Raw genomic sequence first — 27,919 nt, forward strand, 5'->3', positions numbered from 1 at the left:
AAATAAAAATTGTAATCTGTTAAAAAAAAAAAAAAAAAAAAAAAAAAAAAAAAAAAAAAAAAAAACGAAACTATTAATCCGTTTTTGTCCAAATTTTGTATTTTATCATTAAAAATTGCATAGTTTAACACGGTGTGAAAATTTGCTTATCCTACTATTCAAAAAATTTTGGTCTACATAAAATAAAGCAATAAAAATAATAATTAAAAATTATTTTTTGCAACTATCTTTAGATAGATGAATTTTATAAGTGTCTGAGAAAAGTTTTCGATTTGCTTTTAAAAACGATTTAGATACGTCAAAAAGTGAAACTACCCTTCCCTCTTCACATTTTTATCGTTAAAAATATAAATCTGTCATAAAAAGAAAATTCTTATAATTCAGAGAAAGTATATTGTGTCTGATATTTATGAATAATTAGCACTAATTAATTAAGTAAAGAATTTGAAAGTGATGCTTTGAATAATTAAGATTGACACTAACTACATGAAATTTCGACCATCAAAAAAAAAAAAGTTTTAAAAAGCGATTTTTTTTTTTTTAAATGCTGACATTTTTAAATATTGATCATAAAAACTAGAAAATGCTTCCTAATTTAGCCGTGTAACCTATCATCAAATAATCCATGTTGCTCAAATAAAAATTTAATTTTACTTATATTGTTTGCATATATTGTCATTTATAATAATCAAGATTTTGTCCCTGCTAATCGATTTTTTTTTTTTTTCTTTTAAGCGAAATTTTTCGAAGAAAATATGTTCATAAATTCACAATTTTCGATCATGTGAATCAATAAGTGATTCATTTTAAAACCCAGTCTAAACCTCAAATATATACATATATATTATTAAAAATTTAGTTTTGATTTCTTCCCAAATTGGTGTAAATATTATTTTCCTTATTCTGCGCTTATTATACAAACGCAAAATTGCAATTGTCAGAATTTTTCTTCTGAGTGTTAGATTTAATAATATTGTGTTTTTAGATAGAATAATAATTCTTATGCCCCCTCAGATTAAAGTTTATTAACCTGCGCACAATTTTTTGTAGAATTAATCGATCAGGATGTAGGTTTAGGATTTAATAATACTTGATTTGAGCCTCCCCCCCCCTTTTTTTTTTCTTCTTCTTTACGTTATCAACTCAAATAAGGTCAATCTCAACTCGAATCAAGATTTCTCATTACACTCAAAGCGTCAATAGTTTAATGTGACATGCCACATATAAGTAAGATTAAGTTGAAATTTAAATTTAAAAATCCAGTTTTGATTTCTTCTCAAATTAGTGCGCATATTTTTTTTTCTTATTCCTTGCTTATTATACAAATGCGGAATTGCACTTCTCGGAATTTTTCTCCTGAATATTAGATTTAATATTTTGTTCTTAAATAGAGGCGGACAATAATTCTTATGCCCGCAGTTTAAAGTTTATTAACGCTGACAAAAAGCTTTGAATAATAAAATAATTGCTTACTGTAGTTTTTATTAATTGAAATAAGTATAGATTTATATTTACTCCGTATGACAAAAATATGTGTCAGATTGTAATTCCATACTTTAAAAATGGAAGATTAAATGAGAATCAGTTAAAAAAGTCAGCGGTTTAGACCAAAGAGGTACATTTGCAAACTCCTGGAAATCCCATAAATTAAAAACTGCATTTTGCTTTTAGATTAATTTTTTATTAATTACAAATAATGTTTATAAAGTGTAATCTACTCTGCTTCGTATATTGAACGCATAGGTCGCGTTTTTAAGAACTATTATAAGTTATTTATTGATTTTAATTAAAAGAAAACTTCAATGGAAAATTAAACAATTATAGTTCCCTAGAACTTACTAATTTTTTTCTTATGTGCTTTTACCATAATTTCATATTTAATAAAAAAAAATTCAAAAAAGCATGATTACTAATGCATTTTTTAATATTTTAAAATTTAAACACAGTTGAAAAATTTAAAATATTCATCAAAATTTGTAAGGTAAATAATTGAAATCGTTTGTGAAAATTTCTGATGTGCATTTTAAGATATTTTTCAGAAATACAAATAGAGAAAAAAATGAATTTTAAAATATTTTAATGAATATTTTCCCTGGTTGCATCTTCCTCGAGTGCCGTATCTCAAATAACGATTTTCAACCTTAAAGAATATGACAAAACTGAATTTTATTACGGTTAACCGATCACACAAGTCATAAAAGAGTGTTCCAAAATGCTCTTGTAATTTTTATAATGTGTTCATATAAAGTGCGATGACACCGCGAATTTAGACTGCGAGGCATTTTTACCCGTCGACATGTTACTAGGGCCTCAAGTAGAAAGTGGTTAAGTTCACCTGCAAGCATGGAAATTTCAGTGCGTAAACCACCTGACAAAACGGAGAGCGGTTCCATTTTGCGTTGAGGGTGTTCGCTCGTCGCCTGTCTAGCTTTTGCTCTTTTTTCGCGTTCGGATTTTAGAGTTTGACAGCAGGCTCTGTTCAGCAAAGATGCGCTGATGTTGATGATAAAAGCTTCGTCGGGCTCTAGATGCCAGGGGGCTGAGCTGGTTGAGGAAAGGCAGAGATTACAAAAGATGGTTGAAACAGAACCTAAACTATTCGTAATTCAAGGAGATGTTTACGAAGTCGAGAAACTTGTAGGCGTTAAAACTGTGAAGGTATGCTATTTTTATAAACATAAATACCCAACTATGTTTGTTTGTGTTATCGTCTGCTCACTAATTATCTCCTGTCATCTGAAAGTGTTGTTTTTAAAATTTATTCACATTTCAATAATGTTCCTTCTATTCTAGAATGAATTATCCTGCCGTTAATATGTATTTCAAACTTCTACTTACATAGGAAATGCATTTTTATTATTTGTCTGTCTTAGAGTAAAAAATCGATAAGATTTGGTTTGCAAACATTGCATTGCGAAATGCGATCCCCCAGGAAATTTGATCATTGTTATTCACATGGGTAGATAAACTAGATTTTTTTTCTTCAGATTCATAATTTAAAATTTTAGTGAGCTGGGATTGAAATTTTAATTGATGAATTTTAACTTTAGAGTTTTTCATTATACCAATTTGATTATTTGACACAATAATAAAATTTGTAGTTAAATATTTGTAATCCTGGTTTCAATATTTTACTATGTTTGTATCTATTTTCATAAACTTTATAATTATGCATCAAAAAGCTGTGTACTGAGATAGTAACATTTAAAAATAAAATATAGTATTGTATTAATTACAGTAAAATTATATTCATTGAAATGTACAGCATTCAGTTTGCACTTATTATTTGTTGTTTGAGTTTTATGTGATTATTTCTAATATTCAAAGTATTTATTATTCAAGTATAAATGAAATATAAATAATATGTAAATAAGTATAAATAATAAAAAGTTTTGAGACATGTTTATAGACTAATTTACATAAGCTCTTAGTGCATAAAATTTGGTAAAAATTAAATTCTTATTATTTGTTACTCTTATTATCCTTACATTTCTAGAATTCTAAAAAAAATCTTTATACTTGCACTGTCCGAATTCTAAAATATTCTTATTATGCATGCACTTTTAGAATTTTCTTAAAAATTCTTATTATGCATGCTTGCCTAACTTGGAATTTGGAATACTTCAAATTAAATTTTATTCTTGATTTAAAAGTATACAATTGAAAAAGCTTTATAAAATCGCTTCAGCTCTCAATTTTTGTCTTGTTTCTATCTAAAATCAATTTATTACTTAAATTTATCTTTAAATGCTAATTGCTAAGTTGGAATTTTATGTATTTTCTATGTGTACATACTGGCTAAAGTACTATTGTAATAGTTATCATGCTAAAATATGATGCCCAAATTATTGTAAATGATATATGCCCATAGCCAAGGAATGCTCAGCCCCATCTAGTAGTGTCATTTATCCCCTCCATATAAGATTTTTAAAAAAAATTATTAAATAAATTTAATATTTGACCAATTAATATGTTATTTATGCTTATTAGTATATTTATATTAATAATCATAAATAACATATTAATTAGTCAAATATTAGTTATTTAATAATTTTTATTTATGCTAATGTTTAGTAAATAACTTATTAACATTATATCAAATAAATTAATTCATCAAGACTAGCAAATTGTAAATAAAAAATTTTTATAATGCCTCCTTCTCATTTTGCATATCCTGAATAGAAATTCGGGCTATTGGCTGGAAACCGTATCAATGTTTTTGGTAGTGCACAGGCCAAGTTACCAGTTTTTCAAAAGACAAATGGACCCTTTTGAATTGTGACCTTCTTACAAGGACAATTAATACAGATTTAAGCTATAAATTAGGTCATTTTGTAGCCCAAAGGCTTTGTATGTTATTTTCTTGGTAAATAACGAAATCTAGTCTAATACTAAATATTTTTATATTATTGTGCTTGAAATATGTTTTAAATTAAATAGTGTGTCATAGTACATAAATTCAATTTTCATTATTAAAGGTTATCGAGTCAGTTCATGAAAAAAAAAATTTCAAATAGTAATTTGTTAACTAGATTTGCAATCTAGTTTGTAAATTCTTTTCTTGGGAAGTATCATTTTCTCATAATTTTTATTTGCATTTTGTTGCAGTAATATAATAATTTTAATTAAATAGTGTAAGACATTACACTATTCAATTGTCCTTAAACTTAATTAAGTCATCTTGAAAGAAAAAAATAAAATACAAAAATTAGAACTTGTAAGCTAGATTTAAAATCTAATTTAAAGTTATCAGCATAATTAAATATGTTTAATTTAAATACAATGTTCAAAAAGAAGCATTACCATTTTTTAATTTTTTTAAAAAAATCTCAACTTTAAACTATCTTTCCTTACTTCGTACTTTTCATTATTCCAAAAGGTTGAAAAAGAGGATACTATTTTATTATATTTTTTATCTTAAAATATGTTCTACCACAAACTTGGGGCTGAATTGGAAAGGTTGTTTCTTGGGTTCCTATGCAAAAAACTAGTTATTTATTTATTTTTCCATGCAATAGAAAAACATGATTTGCCAAGAAAACTTATATGAGTTTTTATACCTTGTATCTTGTACCTTGGTGGTTAAAAGGTTAATAGTGCAGAAAACCGTTAAAATATCATTATGGACAATTTACGTTAATTTATGAAATGCACTGGAATGAATATTTCTGTATTAAGGTTATTTCAAATTAAAATGGCTGTTATAACTTACTATACATCAATTTTTTGTACATTTTATCCATTTATATTGTTCACATGTTATTTATTAATTAAAGAAACTTAAAATACATATGGTGTTGTGGGGAAAAAAAATTTCGGCTGAATTTATGGATTTTAATTTATTTTTAAGGGGAAAAGACTCTACAGAGTTAGATGGAGAGGTTATGGAAAAGAAAGCGACACCTTGGAGCCCGAAGAAAATCTATTTTCTTGTAAAGATATGATTGATGATCTGGAAGCGAAATTGAAGGAAAGGCATGAACGAAAGAAAGGTAAAAAGTTGCTGAAAACACAAGCAATTTCAAAAGAGCCTATTAACACTGTAAGTATATTTTGTTAAATTTTAAAATAAATTTGATATATAAAGTTTTCAATGTTATGTGTAACATTTAAAATCTTCTGTTAAAATTCTTCTTCAATTTACACTAAGGTCAATCTGGAATCTTACTTTTTTTTATAATTATTGCTCTGATTTTAAATACTGATTTTACTGTTAAAATAATGCAAGGAAAAAAACACTGATATTTGAAAGAAAATTTTTATTTATATATGTATGTTATGGTCAATGTGAATAGCCGGTTATTATTAATTCTAACTGGTTATTATTAATAATAACCTGAAGTTTGATCAATGTCATTCTTTCGCATTTTTATTTCTCACTTTGACCAAAGATGCGGTTATTATCAATTTTGTCCGATTAATCACATTGACTAAACTTCATTGGTTATTATTAAAATAATAACTGGTTAAAGTGAATAATTTGTGATATTTCTCACTTTTATCAAAAAAGGAGTTATTACTTTTATTAGTATTAATAATATGTTATTATTAATAATAACCTGATTTATTGTATTAGTATTAATAAGTTGTCTTAGTATTATTGTATTGAAATTGTATTAGTATTAATAATAACCAGATTTATTACTTTAACCGTAACATATATTCTATATTCATTATATTATTCTTAGTTATATTATTCTTAGTTATATGTATATACGTGTGTATATATATAACTATACTGTTTTTGCATCAAGTAAAGTTTAAATTTTGATGTCATGGTTAAGTTTTTTAATATAAAATTATTTGATGCAATATAGCTAGCTGTTTTTATTCATTGTTGTGCCATTAAATTTTTCATTCAATTCAATTTTGACTGATTAAATTTACTTTCAAGACATTTTTCTTTCAATAAGAAACTAGTTCGTTAGATTTATGTACAAATTTTGTTGAATATATATGCAGGAGTATACTGAACCAATTTTTTAGGATACAGCATATTATAAAATAGAAAGTAATAACCATTTTTTGCTTTATGAACTTACACAGAGACAAGATGTTTAATATATTATCTGAAATTAAATGAATAAGGTTATCAAAAATTTATTATTTGGTCTTTTACTTAGAGATTTACTGAATATTAAAAGTCAGTAAAGGGTTTGTTATTTATTAGCTATGTAATATGATGTATTAAATAATGTTGTACTGAATAGTAATACAAGAAAAAAACATGGTGTTTAATGCTCTATGATAAAAAAAATTAAAAAAATGCGTAGATGTTAAATTTTGTTTAAAGGGAAAAAAAGCCTTTTTGGTTTTAAATGTAAGAATAATGTAACAAAAATGAAAATAGGAAGGGGTAGAAATTGATTTTTAGTGAAATCATATTGTTTCTTTAAGACAAACTTTATTAACATTACTTACAATTCACAATTGATCGCATCTTTTAATTATCATTTTCGAGTGGAGAAATATCCAAATCTGAAACATTTACAATGGTATTATGATAACTAAAGTAAGATACGAAATGTTCGAGTTCTATTTTTTCAATATTTCTTGCAAAAACTGCATCAATGGTAGGTCCCCCTTTGGTTGTTGGATCATTCCTACCATTTATCATTTCCAATCCAAATTTGTCTTTAAGGAAGGTTAATAATGTTTCAGCTTCAGGTAACGAGAAATTCACATTAAAATCTCCTGCAAGGATCACTGGCCGCTTACAATAATCAATTTCTTCACCAGTAACGTCTGCCAGAGCTTGTGAACCTGCAGTGGATAGTGGCAATAAACATAATTATTAAAATCCGAAATAATCATCTACTAAAAATTTAAGTATCGTATTATAAAAATTAGACCCCTTTCTTAGTTTTATGTCAAAACTATAATAAAAAAAATAGTGCGTGGAGTCCCTCCACGCGGAAGAAGTGAAACTTCGTAATGTGGAAATAAAAATAGGAAGGGGTAGAAATTGATTTTTAGTGAAATCATATTGTTTCTTTAAGACAAACTTTATTAACAATGCTTACAATTCACAATTGATCGCATCTTTTAATTATCATTTTCGAGTGGAGAAATATCCAAATCTATAACATTTTCAATGGGATTGTGATAACTAAAGTAGGATACGAAATGTTTGAGTTCTATTTTTTCAATATTTCTTGCAAAAACTGCATCAATGGTAGTTCCTCCTTTGGTTATTGGATCATTCCTACCATTTATCATTTCCAATCCAAAAGGTTAAGGAAGGTTAATAATGTTTCAGCTTCAGGTAATGAGAAATTCACATTAAAATCTCATGCAAGGATCACAGGCCGCTCGTTGCCATGGTAGCGTTAAACCTTCAAAGCAACCTTGTTGGAAGTCGCATTAGAAGTTTCACTTCAATAAAAAATTTCTCAACATTTTATCTTAAATTCTTTTTTTTTACAAAATTGTGTGTTAGAGCATAAAAAATTTTTGTTTTCACCTTTTTTATGCAGCTTTTTCATTAGGTGTAAAAATTTTTTTTTTCATTTAACTAAAGTTTATATTTATAGTTGTCAGCATGATTATCTGCATAATTTTATATTTAAGCTAAAAATGTCTTTATTTACCAGTAAACATACTTATAGAATTTTTTTTTTTGCCTGTAACTTCATTTTCTTTTTTCAAGTCTAAAAATCCTTTTGGAAACTTATCTTTGACTTTTCTGGGTAACTTGGTAAATTTCTTATAATTATCTTTAAAAAATTGTAATTTAAACAAATAAAAAAATGTTTTTTTTTTTTTTTTTTTTTTTTTTTAAATCAATTTCTTTTACCATTTTATTAGTTTTGTATATCATTTTTTCTCAACTGCTTAGATTAATAATTGTATTTGAATTTAAATATAAATTTATTTATATTTAAACAGAGTTAGGGTCAAAATATTTTTCATTGCAGGAAGTGTGTGAATGATCAAACTGGTCAAAAAAATTTTTTAGTGCCACAGTTTTGCATGTGAGAAAATTATGCTAATAGTCCAAATTGCTAACCCTACCATTCCACAACAAAACTCTGAAATATTTCACCAGTTCTTTGAGTAAATCTGGTTTAGAAACACTGTTCTAGGTCATTCACTATCTCATAAGTTCTATCCTAACATTTATAGTTTAATAAACCTTATAATTTTCATTTCTTTTATTCAAGGAGGCTGAAGTCAACAAGATGGCAACAGCTACCTGGCAAGCTACTGAAATACAACCGATTGGTGCTCATTCTAAAGATACATTTTGGAGAGATTTTGATGAGGGAAAAATAACTGTTGCTGGTGCAGTTTATGAAAAAGACATGTATAGCAAAGTCAAAGAGAGAGCAGCTAGAACAAATAACTCTGGAGAACCAAGCAAAAGTGGAGAAACCTCTCCCCAGAAAGAAAACCCACCACCTCCTTTATGTCCTAAAGTTTTGTTAAAAAGAAAACCGTGTAATAGAACTACTGATAGTTTGGGTTTTAAATCTCCTTTAAAGAAACCAATAAGTTTGCAAGTTCGAAAAAGAAAAAAGTATGATGTATTAAGAGACTATCGGAGACGAAAAAGCAGAATTCATAGGAAAAGGAACATTGACGAAAATGGACGACATAAGCTTCTCAAAAGTCTGGCCAAACATGATAGTTTTAGTGTGGAAAATGGACTAAGCAGTTCTAATATATTGCAAGAATTGCTTATAAATGACGAGAAAGGGACTACCTTTCCTGAATATGTCTTGAATTCATTAAAATCTGAAAGTGAAAAGATGAATTGTGTGTTTAAGAATAATTGTAAAGATAGTTCTTGCGGTGAAGTCTTGGGAACTGATGGAAGGAAAAGCCAGTCACTAATTTGCAAGATCTCGATGCAAGAAAATTCAATGGTAATGATTTTTTTTATTAATTTAAGGGAAACTTTTTCTGAGAGGAAAATAATGTATGGTTGATTTGATTGCCTAAAATTAAATGCAGAGTTTCAATTTTTAACTATATACATCCTTTTTATAGAAAAAAAATTCTATGAACTTTAAGATACAATAGCTTGAATATTTAAAAGTTTATTAAACTTTTTAAAGATGGATAATTCAGCAATATTTTTCCATGTAGATAAAAATCATTATTTGATGGAAACCATTATGTTAGGAGGAACGGGAGCTGGAGTGTTCCAGAGCTATTTTTATTCGAGCTAGATCTTTAAATTTCCCCATGTTTCTGAGCTCTTTTAGTTTTTTAATAATAATCTTTTTTCTTCAGTCTTTTGAATTTTTCCAGCCTAAAATTTTAAAAAAATGAAAGATGTTTGTTCTTTTAATGCATATATATATTTTTTTTAGACACAGATATTTACTTAATTTTGTTTCAAATCAAGTTATGCAGCATTAATTTTATTTTATTATCTAATAAATATGACATACCCACAACAATATAAGAAATTAATTTCTATAATTAAAATACTTTAATATACTTTTAATAATAAATATTCATTTTTATAATTAAAATACGAGAGTCTTATTATCTGGGAGTGGAGTTAGAACATTATAAATTGTTCGTATCTGAGTCCCAGTTGAGCAATATAGAGGCTTTCAAAGTTATCCTAAATAAAAGACTGACTTGCTTTATTCCACCCTTTAGTTGTTATGGTACTTGAGAAAATTTTTATCAAGCTTGTTTTACCTATTAAGAACAAGTTCTATTAAGTGCTTCAAGATCAACACTTAAAATTATTAGGTGTTTTTATCAGGGTTCATTGATTTAAATCAACTGATTTTTTTTAAATATATATATTGATTTTAAAAGTTAAAAAACAATGTTTTAAATTATTGATACTTTTATTTTATTTTCTTAGTTTTAAAATTTATTTTAAATAAATTGCTGTGTTAATTAATTTTAGTTAACGAAAAAATTTTCTTTCTTGGTGTGTGTTAAATTCCAACACATTTGAAATTGCATTTTTAAAAATCTTTTGATTCTTGAGATTGAAAGTGCAGATTAAAGTATGCATTTAATATTGTCTTAATATAGACTTGCATAGCTGTAGAAAGTAATTAATAGATGTGAATTTCGGAAAAAAATGTGAATAATCTTAATTAAAATTCCACCTTTTGATTGAAACAGCATGGTATTAAAATCTACATTATATGTTATTGGAAAAAAATTTATATTTCTAAAGCTTGGGGTTATATTAAAAATAATTATACCCTAATATGCCAAAAATAGAAAGAAAAAAAAGGATAATGAATTCAGATATTTTTTCCTGATATAGTGTCACTTTTCCCTTTCAAAGTCTATTTGAGGCAGTAGAGTTATTAACTGGTAACTGGTATTTTTTTCTCATAATATGTTTACAGTATCTTTGACATCATCCAGATTTTCTATAAAGAAATTTTGTGAAAGAAAATTCCAATGAGTGCATAGATTTTTAAAAAAAATTTTTTAGCTGGTCTATTTTGATATAGAATTAAAAATGAATATTTTAATATAAAAATATTGCTGAGTGACTACATTTATAAACACAATCTGTTACATTTATTTTGTCATATTAAAAATCAAGAGAAAAAAAAACACAATTTTAAATTAAAATTATGGTTTGCTAATATAATATTGCTTTCATATTAATTTAATTTTGATTAAACATTTATAAAGTATTCTTAATCATAAACTAAAGTTCTTACAATGTGTTTGAATAAAAATCAAAAAAATCTGATTTAAATAAAAAAAAATCCGATTTAAATCAAAAAAATCACAAACCCTGATTTTTATATAAAAAAATTTACAACACACTAGCTTCTTATATTGACATTTCCTTTCAAAAATCCACAGTGGTGGCTTGAAACCCACAGCTTTACTTCATTCTTTCCAACAGCTCTTCATAATTTGAATACATATTTTTTTAAAATTAATAATGAAGTTCCTAATTTCTTTAATATTAACATGCAATTCCTGTTATTCCAGACTGCTTATCCTGCTTTTAGTCAAAGATCTGGTCGAGTCAATCAATTGCATCAAAATGAGGCTGGTACGCGAATGAATATAATGGTTGCCAAGATGTTTTCTTCTCTTATTGATGGTATCGTCAACGAGAAGTTAGAAAAAGTAGAACGATTCTGCAAAAATGGTTACATAGTTAATTGTTGTCGTGGTGATGGAACAACTGCATTAATGGTTGCTGCACACTTGGTAAATCTATCCTCTTTTTGATAGCTATGAAAATATTTTTGTTAGTCTAAGTAAATGTATATACTCATAATTGCTAACAGTTTATTAAAAGCAAGCAAGGTATAAGTCTAGTAATTTTATACTGTAATATTTTGTACTTTCCTTATTTACTTTCTTACAAAACTATAGTGTAGTATCTTAGGACACAAAATTTTCACTCACCATTGGCTACCAAACAATTAGGGCTAGGTACAGGTTTTATCTTGTAAAATGTTCTATTTTAAATCAAATTGCCATCCATATTTTTCTCAGAACTAGCTCTTTAGTTCAAAATCTGGGGAAAATATTAATCTGCAACTTCTACAAAGTAGACCATGGAACTCTAGATTCGCTAGAATGATTTATTTAGAATTTCCATAAATGGTTCCCCTGACATATTTTGATCCTGATACAAGCCCTTATATTATTTATTCAAGGTGTTTAGTTGGTATTCAGACATGAAGTGTTAAAAGTATTAAAACATTTTTTATATTTTTCTTTTTTTAATGATATGTTTATGATATTAGAATCATTGAAACCTTATGGAAACTTTTTTTTAAAATTATTATTATTTCACATAAAATATGCTTCTATTTTTCTACATCCTTTTATGGTTTTGGTCACCAAAACGTTCTTCATAGTACATTTGTTAACATTTTAAAAATGGTCCACATTTTTCATGAAGATAATTGCATACAAACATTTAGTTAGAGTAGCACATTAAAAACTGAAATTTCCTACTCTGAGTATACACTTCTATCTGTACATTTTCACTTAGAATTTTCTTTTCTAATATTGCCTCTTGGCCTTTTCTATTTTATTCTTTTTTTATATGTTATGTAATCATTAAATATGATTTTAATATGGTCCAGGTCAAACTTGCCTTTAACTCCAGTGCTTATTATAGAAATAATGGACGTCTGAAAAATTTAAATCTCAAATGTCTTTTTAATAGAGACTGATTTATTATTTTTGTTAAAAAATTCTGTGAACTTCTTAAGCATTGCAGGTTTGAAATGATTAAAAACCTATTCCTCTTTATAATATTTCATTTTTATTCATTGAATTTTTTTAATATATATATATTCATATGTTTGTGTATAGGTGTATATATATATATTCATATGTTTGTGTGTGTGTGTATATATATATATATATATATATATATATATATATATATATATATATATATATATATATATATATATATATATATATATATATATATATTTTTATATATATATATATATATATTTTTATATATATATATATATATATATTTTTATATATATATATATATATATATTTTTATATATATATATATTTATATATATATTTTTATATATATATATATTTATATATATATTTTTATATATATATATATTTATATATATATTTTTATATATATATATATATATATATATATATATATATATATATATATATATATATATATATATATATATATATATATATATATATATATATATATATATATATATATATACATACATATATATATGTGTGTGTGTGTGTATATGTATATCCTGTGGCAGAATTGCAGCACACGGTGGCATTGTGGCAGAACGTTAGAGTTTTTGCAGGAAAATGTTTCATTTGGGAAGGGAAAATTTTTGGCTTTCCTTTCCGCATAATTTCTCGAAAAATGTTTTTTTTTCTTCCAAAGATGTCTTTCTTATACATCAGAGAAGAAAGTAATAATCATGATTTTTCTATTCTCATTTGAGATTTTTAAAAAAAATCTGTGATGACTGGCATCAGCTAGAATCTCATAGTAATAATCTAAAATAAAAAATTCGAAATTGCGATAGATTAAAAGATAGTTAGCTCAAATTATGTTCTTTCATTTTCTTTTCTTTAAAGAACTCCATATTTTACATACACTTATTTAAATCTCTCTTTTTTTTTTAAAGAGTCCTATACGCGTGATGTTTATTTTGGGAGCTACTGCACTGATTTTACGATTTTTAATTTATTATCATTTAATTCATTTACAAATTTTTTTAATTTGTGTCATGATTTACGAAATTCGAAAGAGGAAATAGTTAGTGCATTTTTTCACCTAAAAAATGCGAGAATGTCGCATATAATATTAGAATTAAAAAGTACTACTTTTGCAATTTAAAATTTTATGCATTTTTATTCTTTACTTTCTTCTGTAAACACAGTGTTTCTGTTACTTTAAATTAGTAATTGTTATAATTAAAAGTATTTTAAAGCAAAATATTAGTGCTAGGGAAGTTTGTTGCAGAAAGCCTGCAAATATTCTGCCTCAGGATATACACTGAAGAGCCAAAAAAACTGGTACAGGCATGAGTATGCAAATAATCAAAGCCAATCAAAGTACGGTGCTGCGATCGGCAACGCGTATATAAGAAAACGAGTGTCTAGCACAGTTCTTAGATCGGTTACTGCTGCTACAATGCCAGGTTATACAGATTTAAGTGAGTTTGAACGTGGTGTTATAGTCGGCGCTCGGGAGATGGGACATAGCATCTCTGAGATATCAATGAAATGTGGATTTTCACGTACGACCACTTCAGGAGTATGCCGTGAGTATCGGAAATCCACCAAAATCCCCAGACATGAACATTATTGAACATATTTGGGATGCCTTGCAACGTGATGTTCAGACGATATCCCATCCCCTCTTACTCCCACTGTTTTATGGACAGCCCTGCAGGATTCATGGTGTCAATTATCTCCAGCACTACTTCACACATTGATTGAATCCATGCCACGTCGTGTTGCGGCACTTCTGCGTGCTCGCGGGGATCCTACATGATATTAGGCAGGTATGCCAGTTTTTTTGGCTCTTCAGTGTATATATTATTATTATTATTTTAATTGCATTTGTTAATTGAAATGTTCGTGTTGCTCTCGACATATTTTCAGTTTTCATCTTGTGAATATTTTAAATTATTCATTTATAAATTAATAAGAATGCAATTTATATTTAAGAAAATATAATTATTTCCTTTTCTCTTTTTTATGTTAAGTTACTTAACTCTTTAATAAAATTAATTCTTCTAAAAATTTCTCTTCTCTATTTTCTAGAGTATTAAGATATTTTTGAATAATTCCTCTCAAGCTTCTAATCCAGTTAATGGAATTTTCTGGACGTGTAAACAGCATATTTAATTGACCGTGTATCTTGAACAAACTTTGTTTGATACATCTCTGCATTACACCAACTGTTTCTCTACCAATGGAAGGTTTTTTTCCCATTGAAACAAATCCAGAGAACAATGCATAACTTCTTGTGCTATCTCTTCATGAAGTGGTGGATGCCTGACTAGTCGAACTGCTGGTTTAAACTATTTATGAGGGTGAAAATATAGAAAAAAGAATTTTTTTTCCATTAAAGCAGTTTTTCTTCATTTTAATTTGATTTTTTTTTCTAACTGGAAAGGGCAAGCATTATATTTAAAGTTAATGAATATTTTTTTTAGATTATTTTAGGGAACATAATTTTTATAACTAACTTTAAATGTATATATTTATGACCTTAATAAATGGCTCATTTGTAGCTGATAGGACAAAATTGATTCATTTTTTTTTTATTGCCTTTTCTTCATCAATTGGATATTTGCAAGCTACGTTATGAGTGGGTCAGCCAATCAGGTACAAGACATATGTGCGATATCACTTGTAGATATCCAATTAAATTTGATCCCAAAATTGATTCAGCATGATAATAAACCCAAGCCTGTAACATTAACATCTCATACACAACCACGTGATTTGTTGCAAGTTCTCAGTTTTGTTCAATTCTCGCAAATAATTCATGTTATAACATAAGACCAAGACATCTGTTTTTAAAGTCATAGCATATTAATAAATTTAGGTTGTACGAGTCATTCTTGTGAATTGACAAGATAAAAGTATTTATTTTGAAAATATGTTCTGATAATAAATGCAAATTAAAGTTTTAGCTATGACTAATAACTGCCATCTGCATATTTTAATCACTTTCTATAGTTTTTTTTTTTTAATTGGTAGGTATTTTTTTTTTTTTTTTTAATTCACTTCAGAGAAAAACAGAATTAAAGATATCTAGCCAGTTTAATTGCCTTATGAAACACGCAGGTGTTTCTAATAATCAGAAGGTTTAATGTTTTCAGCTTTACCTTCTCTAAAAATGATATGTTGGATTTTTTTGCTCTTTAAAATATTCATTTTTGACCCCTTAATTGTATACTTATTTTAGAGACTAGGGATATAATTTAAGGGATTTAATTATGGAGCATCCTTTTTTATGTGTACTATACCTTTTTTTTCGTTTACTTAGTTTATTACTTTATTAAGAATTTATTCGTTATCGTCATTCAAAGTTCTTTTGAATAGCGGGAATCAACAGCTTCTTAGAAATTAATCATGACAAATAAATAAAATATTAATAAATAAAAAATATAATATAATATACTTAATAAAAATTTTTTTTATTTTAGAGCAAAAAGAAACAATTTATTTTATTAATCAAATGTATTCACCTCAATCAAATATGTTTTCTAAATATGTTTACCTCTTACTGATTTAGCTATTCAATCTTTACAGGGCAGATATTATTCTACAAGAATTTTGTTGAAAGCAAATGCTCACAAAGATAAGCAAAACCAGAAGGGTGAAACTGCCTTAATGCTGGTAATAATTAAATATTTCTATCTATATATGATGATCATAATTTGCATGTTTTTTTAGATAAATTATAGTTTGTATACGGTAAGAACTCCCCCTGCCACAAAGTCTGAGGCTGCCTGCTACTATGGAAACAAGAATAGCTCATTTCAGGGAGAGAAGCTTCTTTTTATTCTAAGGCTAACACAATAGACCAAAGAAAAAGATTCTCTTTCCCTTGCCGACCTGAGCCAAAACCTATCCTAAAAAGTGACCCCTCACCCCTACTGGAAATAATTAGGCCTCACATCCGCGGGCCCAGATGAATGACTAGGGGAGTTCTTACTTTAGACAAACTACATATAGATTTTTAATTTTTTTGAACTTAAATACATATTAAGTGTGGTGGTAAAATATTGTTAAAAAAATCACGTAAATTTAGCATTTGTAATTATAGCTTACCTAATACTACTGTGTGAATCAAGCTTTTTCACTAGCAAGTCTTGCTATATCAGCTTTCAAATTATATAACGATTGTGTGGCTTAGGTAAAAAGTGGCTTTAAAATAAGTCCTCTTTCCAGAAAAATCGAAATTACTCTTTCACAACCCAATATATAATGCCGTGTTGATTACATATTTTGTTAATTGTTGTAATAGTACTACATAGCTACCAACACGTACATTTATTGAGGAAACTTTTTGTGAGTTTCAGTGGCATTATTGTTTTAATACAAATGATATATTGAAGCATAATATTGTTGCCACTAACTTTAAGAACACTTTATTATCCTCCATGACTAATCAACAGTTCAAATATATGTTTCTGAGATAAAATAATTATTAGTTGGGTGGTTATGCTTTAAAGTTTTGGCAAAAAAACTTAATTTTTATAAGATTCCTCCTACCTAATTTGTTATTTTGCTATCATTTTGTAAAATATTTCTCAAAGATCCTACGAGGTAGCAGCTATAGAAATGCTTAATCCTATGTGAGTTTTGTAAATGAAAAAATTTTGGAAAACAAAATAAATTATGTGAATAAGACAGCAGGTTAAAATGCGATAAATTTTTTAAAAATTTTTTATGTATATGATCACTAAAATTAAAGATTTTAAACAAATATTAATAAACAGGGTGTGTAGCATTTTTAAAAAGTGCTTAAAGGTGCTTATTTTTTATTTACATTTTTTAAAGGCCCTTAAGTGCTTTTTTTATTATTCTGGGATTGTAAAAAGTGCTTAGTTGATTGTCGTTCTAAATTACAAAAAATTTATAATTTCTCATATATATAATAATTCTTCTTTTCTTTTTTTTTTGGAAAGTGATTAAAAATATTTGAGTGCTTAAAAGGTGCTTATTTTTTGTTGAAAAGTATTGGCTATGCACACTGATAAAAATGATTTTTTATTGAATTTATTTAAATTTTAAGAGATGCCAAATAATCTTACATTATTCAGTAATAAATATACATAAATATATATTTATAAATGTTAAGAGATTGATAAGAGCTAGGGTGCTGTATTTTATCAAACCGTAGAAATTTCTTTTACCATATATCCATGTCATGAGATAAATAATAAAAAAAAATTCGTAATTATAGATGTATAGAAGGGTTGGTTTCAAACATTTGCTTTACTTTTTAGGCCTGTAAAAATAAACACTCAGAAGTTGTGAAGCTGCTTTTAGAACATGGTGCCAACTTTGCATTAACCAATTCTGATGGAGTTAATGTGCTCAAAATATCAAATCAATGTGGAAACCAAACAACTATGCATAACATTTTAATAGAACATATAGTGAGGTAAATTTGATGATCTTTGAACTTTATTTCTCTAATTTTAATTTTTCTGTAATCTTTTTTTAAATTATTAATTTGATATCTATTATATTGTACTTTTGTATCTATTATATTATACATTTTTATTTGTTGTTTAAAATGCTACTATTATCATTCGGTTCTAGCATTTCCTACTGTTACCAAACAATGTGATTGGTCAAATAAAAAACTTTTAATTAAGTTAAATCCAATATTTTTGTTTTTTGTTTAAAATTAACAAACCTCATTTATTTATTTCAAATTTTATTTATTCTATTTAAAAATAAATATCTATTTATATTTGTTCTAACTAATCTTTTTAAAGCATTTACTTATTGAATAGAAACTCTAATAGAAAGAAACTATTTAGAAAATTCTTAAAAGAATCAACTAGCAATGGGTTTTACAAAATTGATTGCTATAAATTCTCTTTCTATCTTTTTTTCACTTAAAACAAAATTCCTGAATAGGTAAAGTTTGATATTTTGAAAGCAATAAAATAATACTGTTTGGAAACAGTGAAAATAATCTCTTTTGTTAAATTGTCTTAATTGAATTTTTTGAAATATATATTGATGCAATTTTTATCGGGTATATGAACTTCAAATTATTTCATAAATATTCCTTCCTCTTTTGACAAAAACTAAACAACTAAAAAAGCATTATTTCAAGTTTTCTATTTTTTTTTCAGTTTGCAATCCTAAATAAAAAAAACTACAATATCATTCACATTAAAAAAAATTTTTTTTTTTAAAAAAAAGAGAATGAAATAATGTCATAGATAAAAATTATGAATTAATACGTATCACTTTAGAATATTATTTATGTTCAGTGTTTTTCTTATTAATTAAATTGATTACTTATTTGACTATTGGACAGGAGCAGTATACAAGTAAAATGCAGCATAGTAAAAATAACTTAATTGAAAATAACTTCTTTAATTAAAATGTATTGTTTTTTCGATGACTTTTTGCATATAAATGTAAAAAGTGTAAGTAGAGTAATACAGTAGGGAACCGATTATCCTGAACGATCGGGACCATCGCTATTCCGGATTACTGATTTTTCTGAATTGCTACAAAAAGCCGTTTTTTTATAGTTAAACCCAACTAAAAAAAAAAATTAGGGGAAATAATCTTAAAAGGAAGAAAAAATGATGAAGTAATACACTAATGATTATTTCCAAAATGATGGTAAGGTAAACATCTTTCAAAAAAGAAAGAAAAATCCTAAAATCTTATGAGGAAAAAAAATTTTTTTTTTAAAAATGGCTGGAAAATGTATCGAATTTCGTTCCGGTTTTCTGATATCCGGATAACGGGTTCTGTACTGTATTACAAAATTAATTAAAATAATATTACAAAATATTATTTAAGTAGCAATAATAATGTTACAAACAAATTAAAGTAGCAATAAGAATGTTACAAACAAATTAAAGTTACAATAATAATGTTACAAACAAATTAAAGTAACAATAATAATATTACAAAATATTATTAAAGTAAAGTATATGATTAAGTAATATTAAAAAACATAAATATTTACAAATTTGTATTGGTTTTCTTTTTGTAAAATTATAACTCTGTTATTTCATATAATATATTGCTTTCTTTGCTATTTATTCTAGTAGACTTTTCCAGTCTGCAAATAAGTTTGGTGATGGATTTTATTATTTTGCACATTAAAATTTACTGGGTATCCTAATAATGACTGCCAATTAAAAACAAACAGAAAGAGATAGAATTATACAATTTGCTGTATTCTGCTAAGTACGCAAGGTATTTCTACTTACCAAGTTTCAAAATTGGTTATTAAGTTTGCCAACAATGGCACTGCTGACTGGGAAAAAGCTATAAAACACTGTTTTCAAAGTATCTATTACTTGCTACAACAATATGGTGATGCATTCTTAGGATAAAAATAACAGGAACCCCAGCAACATTTCAATTGGAGTGGTTTGATATGTATATACAACAAGAAATATTGCTTTATAGTTTTCACAATAAGTAATCATCTGCCTACAGACTAATAACTAATTTTGAAAATGTTTGATAATGATTACTTGTTTTTTTTTTAAAACAAAATGCAGCAAAAAATTACATTTCTGTCTCTATAAGATTTTCTTTGAATTTGCAGTCCTTTTTGGGAAACCTTGTGAATTTACATTTGTTTTTCTTTTGGATTTTAAAATTCTTATGCATTTTTTCAGAGTTGTTTCAAAGTTTGAATCTGAAGCCAGACTTCTTATAGATCCTATAGCTCAAATAAAATATGCATTATTTCCGATTCAGTGTTTCTCACTTAATGAGGGACCAGTGTACTCTATAAATTTCCATCACCATGTAAAACTGGAGTCTCCTGGTAAATATGTTACTTATCTTATTATCTTTAGATGTGGTGCTAATCTAAATCAATAATTCTTATGTCTTATTTACATTTCGTAATATAACTCTTTCATTTATCCAAAAAGTTATATCTTCTAATACAGTCAAACCCCGCTATAGTGAACACTGCTTATAGTGAACTCCCGGATATAGTGAACGAAATGCTCGGACCCGTGCCTTGCTATACACGTATAATGTTATTTTTAGTGGATATAGTGAACCAAAAAATTGAGGAAGTTGGATATAATGAACTTTTTTCTGTCTTCGACTGATTCCCCCCCCCCCATTTTCTTCGTAATAATTTTGAAATTTCTACTTCAAAATAAATACATATACCGATTTTTAAAACCATCTATAGAAACTACTTTTATTTGATCGAATGGCAGGTTAGACAGGATTAAAAGGCGGAGTAACAGAAATTCAGGAAAAATTATCTGAGAGGCGGGAAGTGTTTCCATATCTGATGTTGAGGATTGCTCATCAGCTAAAGATTACAAATTTTTATTTGTACGCAAGATGAAGAGTGATAAAAAATAACACATTTTTTGCTACTACATAATATTTTTCAGTCATTTATATGAATATAATGTAATAAAAGGGAGGAGTTTGGGAACCATTAGTGAAATTGCCTGCGTAACGGATATAGTGAACTCCCTGTTATAGTGAACCGAAATTTCAGTCCCTCGAAGGTTCACTATAGCGGGGTTTGGCTGTAATTCTTTTTTAAAAGTATATATATTGTTTGTTTTTTTATCGATAATAACTATAAAAGCATGTTTTATTTACATAAATAATGTATTGATTTTTACGTGTTAATTTTGCTTTAAAAAGTTATTAAACAAAACTTAGTACACATTAAAAGAAAATAATAAAATGTAAGTGTTTGAAAATAATAAATGTAAGCTACTCAATTATAAAGTAAATATAATGTGTAAAAGCTATTTGTTTTCAATTAAGTAGTACTATAATTTAATTATTTTAATGCTCCTAATTTTGTTGTCTTTTATTTCTTTTCCAAAAAAGTCTTGCTTACCCTTTTCTTCCTGATTTTTAAGAATTATATTGTGAATGCTTATCATTCTTCTTATTTGTATGTAATTATAATTAAATTTCATACATAATGTGAGTAATCAGGAATAGCAAGTTTTTGAAAAGCAGATTGCAATTCTCAAAAACATATTTTAATTATGCAAATTTATCTTTTATGATTACATACAACAAAGTTATTTTAAATTACATACGGAAAAGTTTTTTTTAAATACTTCTAGATTTTTTTGTAAATTATTTAATTATAATTAAGTTATATATGATTTGATAAATTTGTTTTTAATTCTTCCTATAGCATTATCTCCTGTTTTTTCATTTCTATATTTCTTACTATTTTTTTTAAGAGTTATTTCTAAAGTTAACTTTAATTAATTTCAAAACTCGTCAATTCTACCCCAATTTTAAGAGTTTTGTCTTAACTGTTTATTTATTTTTAAATTTATTTTAACTTTAAATTTTAACCTGTTGTCTGTTACATATTTTTTTCTTATTTTATTTAAAACATAGTTTTAATTTGAGTTTTATTCAAGTTAAAAATGAGTTGTTGAAATCAAGTTGAATTTTTGCAAATGAAATATCTTTGCATAATAAACTTCAGATATTCATGCCATGCCATGGCCTGCTCTAAGGATTTCAAATAATGAGTCCGTAAATTAGCCAAATTTCAAAAGTATTCAATTTTTGAAAATCTTCGCCAAATGCAAATCTTAAAAAAAAAAATTTATGATTAATTCTTTTCCCACAGAGAACTATTTTATGGTAGTTCGTTTCAAGCTTATTTTATTTGGACCTACTTCTAGTTTGGTTATGTTACGCATCTACTGAAAATTACTCTAATCGAATAAAAAATACTGATTTGTTTCGAAAAATTCATTTTGACATAATTTTAATTTATTTCCAGTGCAAAAAATCAATCTCCAAAACACAATTTTATTCGCCAAATTTATGATTTTATCACATTTGGCTAGTTGGTGAATGCTTAGGGCGGGTCCTGCACTTAACTATTTGTTGGTTTAATATTAAAAAATTTTTGAAATATATAAAGCTATTAACTTATTTTCTTTTTAAAGTTATAAAGAGTTTGCTTTAAGAAGTCAAAAACTCTTAGCAATTATTTCTAATATTATGATTTTTATCAATATTTCTTGTATTTATTTCAGAAAAAAATGGGAACCAGAATCTTCTATTTATTGCTCACTCTACTTTTCACGAAAAAGCTGTACACTGCCAATTTGATGTTGAATCTGTAATTTATAATGTGACAATAAATGGAATTAAGCAGGATACATTTGAAGTATAAAAACTTATAATTTTTCATCTTGTCTTTATATAAACGTTAATCTAATCTTTTTTCAAATTACTTATATTTTCTTTTCTTTATTTTTTGTAATTGTTTTTTCTTTCTTTTGAAAAAAATTGAAGCATTAATATTTGATTGTTTTTTTTAGAATACTTTTTCTAGTTTTTAGCTGTTCTTTTATTTCTGTATTTTTTTTTCTTACAAATAATTTGGTTTTATAAGCTATATTGACTTGCAATCTAATAATTTTGTTGACCTGACCATTTATTTTCTAATGACCTACACACCTTATTCAAGTGTATTGTGTTATTTATCTAGTTTAAATTCCTGAAATTTTATTAAGCACTTAACTAGAATCAGTACTAATGAACAAACTGATTTTTTAAATGTCACTTAGAAAAATGAGGATTCTGAATATATTGTGCCCCGACCCTTACGATTTTGTTATTTCCTGATTAAATGCTTTAACCTAACACAACACGCCTTTAGAGGTAACAAGAAAGGCTAATAGTACAGACAATTTTGTTGGTAATATTCACAAGTATTAAGATCCTTCTTTGGATTAATGCTTCCCCGCTCTTTTTATCCTTTCCCCCATTTCCTTTCTTTCTTTTCTAGTTTGTATGTATATATATATATATTTCTGAGGATGTTAGAAAATATTGACGCTACCATAAACTTTCTATTTGTACTTTTAAAAATATAAAAATACATCACAATTAATTTTAAATTCATATAACAATAAAGATTAAGGTCTACTGCAGGCAATTTTTGTAGTTTTAAGTTATGTCAATTAAAACTGACTTTCATATTTTTTATTAACTATTTTATTTTTATATTTTGTTAAAGAAATGCTGTGAACTCTTCATGACTGATACTCTGAGGCTAATGATGCTAAATGCTACCTAAGAGTTATAAATAACTTTTCCCAACTCACAAGTTTTTATTAAGGAATCAATTGATTACTACTTCATTTTTGTGTAGTTTTAAGTTCTATTATTCAATCAAAATTGATGTTTAATACTTTTAATTACTATTTTATTTTTATATTTTGCAAAAATATTAAAAAATAACAGTCCAGATAACACAGCAAAATTGCTTATTATATTTTTTTAAAAAAATTTTATTTTATGTTACCACAGAGCCTTTGAAAAATTGCCTTAAAAAGGTTTATAAAACTAGTGGTACAATAAAAGCAACTGATAAACTAGTTAAAACTGATAAACTAGTTAAAACTGATAAACTAGATAAAACTAGTTAAAAGCAACTGATCTAGTTTAGAAATGTTAATACAAATTTGCGTACAAGCTTTGAAATAAGATTCAAAGTAGCTTCCATTTTGTTTTTATTTATTTTTAGTGATTCTAATTTCTTCCATCGAATTTATGATTAAAACTTGATTTTTAATTTACTAATTTTATGAACAAAAATCAGGGAATTATCTGATTAATCTAGACTAGTTTATGCCTTACCTTATAAACACAGCATTAGTGAAGAGATACACTGAAGTTGAAATGTATTTTATTATTATTATTTTTTTTTTTTTTTTTTTTTTTTTTTTTTTTGGTGAATCAAACAATTACTGTTTTTATTATCAATATAATTAATATTAGTGTTATATTTTTAAAAAATATATATTTTATTTTTCAGGATGTTAGTTCAGTTTTCAAAGTGACAGGTTTGCAAAATGGGTCAAACAGAGTTTCAATTACCACTGTTCATTCGCCACAATCTGAGGTTAGCATAAATAATTTTGGCATGCTTATTATTTAGTGATACTATAGTTGTTAAGTAATTTAAAAAGTGAACTATTCATTTTTTATACTATTGTTAATGTTATGTTTGTTTTGCTAATTAACATAGAAAATTATTATTTTTAATTTTGAATAATCTAAAATTTGACATTCCAAATCATCATTGAATTAGTTTTAAAAAATGTTCTCAAAAATAAGTTCATAAAATTTGCTGAAAATATAAACATCTTAAAAATTTAAACATGTGAAACGAAGTTATAAAAAATCCATATATTGAATGCAGCTGCTACGTTGATTTTACTAGGCAATGCCCAAATAATGCCATTGTCCATTGCAAATAGAACCTCCAAATGAGATTAATAATTTAATGTTTTTTTTTAAGTGCACTGACTAGATAGGGTTTGAGATTGCATTTATCATGAAATATTCATTGCTAATTTGCATGTGGCCTCCCATCTAATATTTTATTAGACTTCTGAAGGGTAAGACCTGAGAATTTCAAAATGGTAACTGTTTCATTCATGTATTGCCTTTCGAGAAAAAAAAATCTGGCGGTAAAAGGATATTTTTTCATACCATGATCTGTCATACAATCAAAGCAATTAATAATATGATCTGTCATAAATTTAAGTTCATCATGAAATTGATCAGCCATTATAGTAAAACCCACTTATGCAATGTGGAATTTTTTGATGATGCGAGTCATAATTATCAAGATGGTAATAAATAATGGGTAAAAATCTGCTTGTAGACAAAATATAAGTCAACAATAAGAAGTAATACACCAAGTAATGGGAATATGAAAAAACCTTTTGTCTTGAAAATGTTGCCAAATATTAGAGAAGATATTTAGGAAATTTTTTTTTATAAAAAAAAATATCACTAGAAGGTTGGAGAGAAAGCTATATGCTATGAGGTATAAAATCAAATGAATAGCAAAAATTAAAATCATAACTGCATGCATTATATAATTTATGCTACTAATTGGTGTTTTATCCGGGACACATCCATCTTCAGCAAGACTTTATATTCACTTTAAACAGCGTCGCTCGCATAAGGCCGGAATAGCTTGGTTAGTAGGGCACTAGGCCCATGTTCAAGAGTTCGTGGGTTCGATTCCCACCAGCGGAAGACTCCCTGTGTAGTAAATGGTCACTGATGCACGTTAAATCTGTCGAGTCGCAAAGTCCTCCATGTTTCCATAACAAATCAAAACCTCTGGGAGTACTGATCCAGGAGTGTTGAACATTAGTAGTCGTAAACCCAAAATCGGGTCAGCTGTTCAAGGACGGATAAAATAAAAAAAACAAAATAAACAGTATCGCATGATCTGGTTTATTAATTATATGCAGTTCTCCAACCTTCATTTAAAGCTGTGATTTGCCCTGATATTGTATCTGTGGTTATTGCAATTGTTCACTTTTCATTTGCATGACTCTTGTAGTTTTCAAAAGATAAATATATTTGCAGTTTTATTTTTCAGTTTATTTCAATAATAAGAGTGTATTTATAAAAATTTGAGACTTTTAATTCTTGATATTGCAAAAACCTAGTCTTAAAACCAAAATTATGCTATGTTATTCACCAAATACTTGATCCATACTTGCATTGATAACACATAAAAAAAAATGCTTGAAAATAGTTTACAATCATAAAAATAAATAAATAAATTATTGAGATGTTTCTGCGAGCTACAGTTTAGTTTAAAAAGATCAAAAAGCAAAATTAACACTCAATTCTGTCATATCAGTACCGTGTATAAGATAGTTGGATTTGCTGAAGAAATTTTTTTTTTCTAGGTGAAATTGATTGTTTGTGCTTATAAAGTTCATCGCACTGTTGTTTGTTTCCCATCTCAGAAATTAAAAGGAGATTTTTAGGTTCTCATTCTAAGTGTCAAGTAGCATTGAAAGTTATAAAAATTATTTCATTTATTCTGTGTTTTAATATCATATGTAAAGAAATCAACACTTACTACTATTTTGTCATTCAATATTTGTTGCGTTTTCATACTAATAACAGACATGATGATTTTACTTATGTTTAAAGTATTTATTATTGTAAATTGTTTACTTTAAATGTAATGGACTATTTACCATTTCATTTTTACTATTTTTTTCAAGAGTTGTCTTTTTTAGATTTTAATGATATTTTTAGTTTTGTTAAGGGAACTGTCAGTAGGAAGTTAAAATCATTGCAAAAAGTAAAGAAAAAATCATGCAAGTTGCATGAAGTAATGATTTTGATCTAATTTTGAAACTTTATTTTTAAAAAAAGTCTTTCTACATGAAGCAAAAATACCACAAACATGTTTTAGAAATAACAATCATTATATGGGCTTCTCAATGCTGTACCATTTACAAATTAAAAAGCAACATTGAAAGTATTTATAATGCTAAAAATGGGCATAAGTTTTGTTTCCTAACTAAGGGTTTTAACTTATTAGGAAAAACTTCACATCTGTGACATATTGTTTTTTTTTTTTTTTTTTAAAATCTTTTAATTGTAATATTTTTTATTGAAGAATTAGGCAAAATGTTGAGGGGAAAAACTTTGCAGAAATTGGCAATTTCCCTCTTTTTTTTTTAAAAAAAAAAATTGGTTTAAGATTTTTTTTCACATAAAAAATATTAATTGGATAATTTTCTTTCTTTTAGGTTTGTTTGTCCCATTTTAACTGCCCCTTAATTGAAAGCAATAATGCTTCGTACGGTAATATTAAGCAAAAATGTTCAAATTACTTCCTGTTTTTGTCTAAATTTAAGTTAGTGAATGATTTTTGGTGCTAATATGTTTGTTGATTTCTTTATATATGATAAAATTTAATTGTAATCATTGACTTTCAAAATGAATGAAGATCCAACTGTGATATATGGTACCTTTTATTTTGTTAAGGGGTACCTACATTTATTTTATTGTTGATTTTAAACAAAACTCTTCTATTTACTGCCATTTATTTCTTCCATTCATGTAAAACTACTACTGCAGTGTTCAAAACGTCATTTCCTATGAAGTGATAAATATTTAATCGATGTTATAGTTTTAGCTGTTTTCGTCTTTGTATAAAGTCTATGCTTCTCATAAATGTTAACTGTTTTAATTTTTGAAAGTACCTAGTTTTACAGTACAGTGTTCTTTATTAAATGAACTTCTATTGATTGATTTCCTATATTTTGCATTAAATATAAGTGAATGTTTTGATACTGTTTGAGTTAATTTACTTTTATATCCATAAAAGATTAATGGATTTGTATAATTATATTTTTTATAGAGGCATTACAAAAATAATGTTGTGGAAAAG

At 26.3% G+C, this 27,919-nt stretch overlaps 1 protein-coding gene across 1 annotated transcript; it reads left to right on the top strand.

The window, feature by feature from the left end:
- Nucleotides 1-2,109: 2,109 nt before the first annotated feature.
- On the top strand, nucleotides 2,110-27,903 carry LOC107453648 (uncharacterized). Its single transcript, XM_043049918.3, has 10 exons — nucleotides 2,110-2,658; nucleotides 5,351-5,542; nucleotides 8,664-9,368; nucleotides 11,437-11,661; nucleotides 16,258-16,344; nucleotides 17,961-18,118; nucleotides 20,343-20,494; nucleotides 22,725-22,858; nucleotides 24,515-24,601; nucleotides 26,418-27,903. The coding sequence occupies exons 1-10, from the start codon at nucleotides 2,497-2,499 to the stop codon at nucleotides 26,496-26,498; spliced, it is 1,983 nt and encodes a 660-aa protein (XP_042905852.2). The 5' UTR covers nucleotides 2,110-2,496; the 3' UTR covers nucleotides 26,499-27,903.
- Nucleotides 27,904-27,919: the final 16 nt, after the last annotated feature.

This window comes from Parasteatoda tepidariorum, chromosome 5 (genome assembly GCF_982258835.1).
Source record: "Parasteatoda tepidariorum strain Cologne lab strain chromosome 5, Ptep-v5.0, whole genome shotgun sequence".
In the NCBI taxonomy this organism is placed as follows: Eukaryota; Metazoa; Arthropoda; class Arachnida; order Araneae; family Theridiidae; genus Parasteatoda; species Parasteatoda tepidariorum.

Bases quoted from the DNA above. Each gene is read 5' to 3' on its own strand.
- LOC107453648 (XM_043049918.3), top strand. From the start codon at position 2,497: ATGTTGATGATAAAAGCTTCGTCGGGCTCTAGATGCCAGGGGGCTGAG. The intron at 5,543-8,663 runs GTAAGTATATTT...CTTTTATTCAAG, and splicing joins CAAAAGAGCCTATTAACACT to GAGGCTGAAGTCAACAAGAT. The intron at 11,662-16,257 runs GTAAATCTATCC...CAATCTTTACAG, and splicing joins TAATGGTTGCTGCACACTTG to GGCAGATATTATTCTACAAG.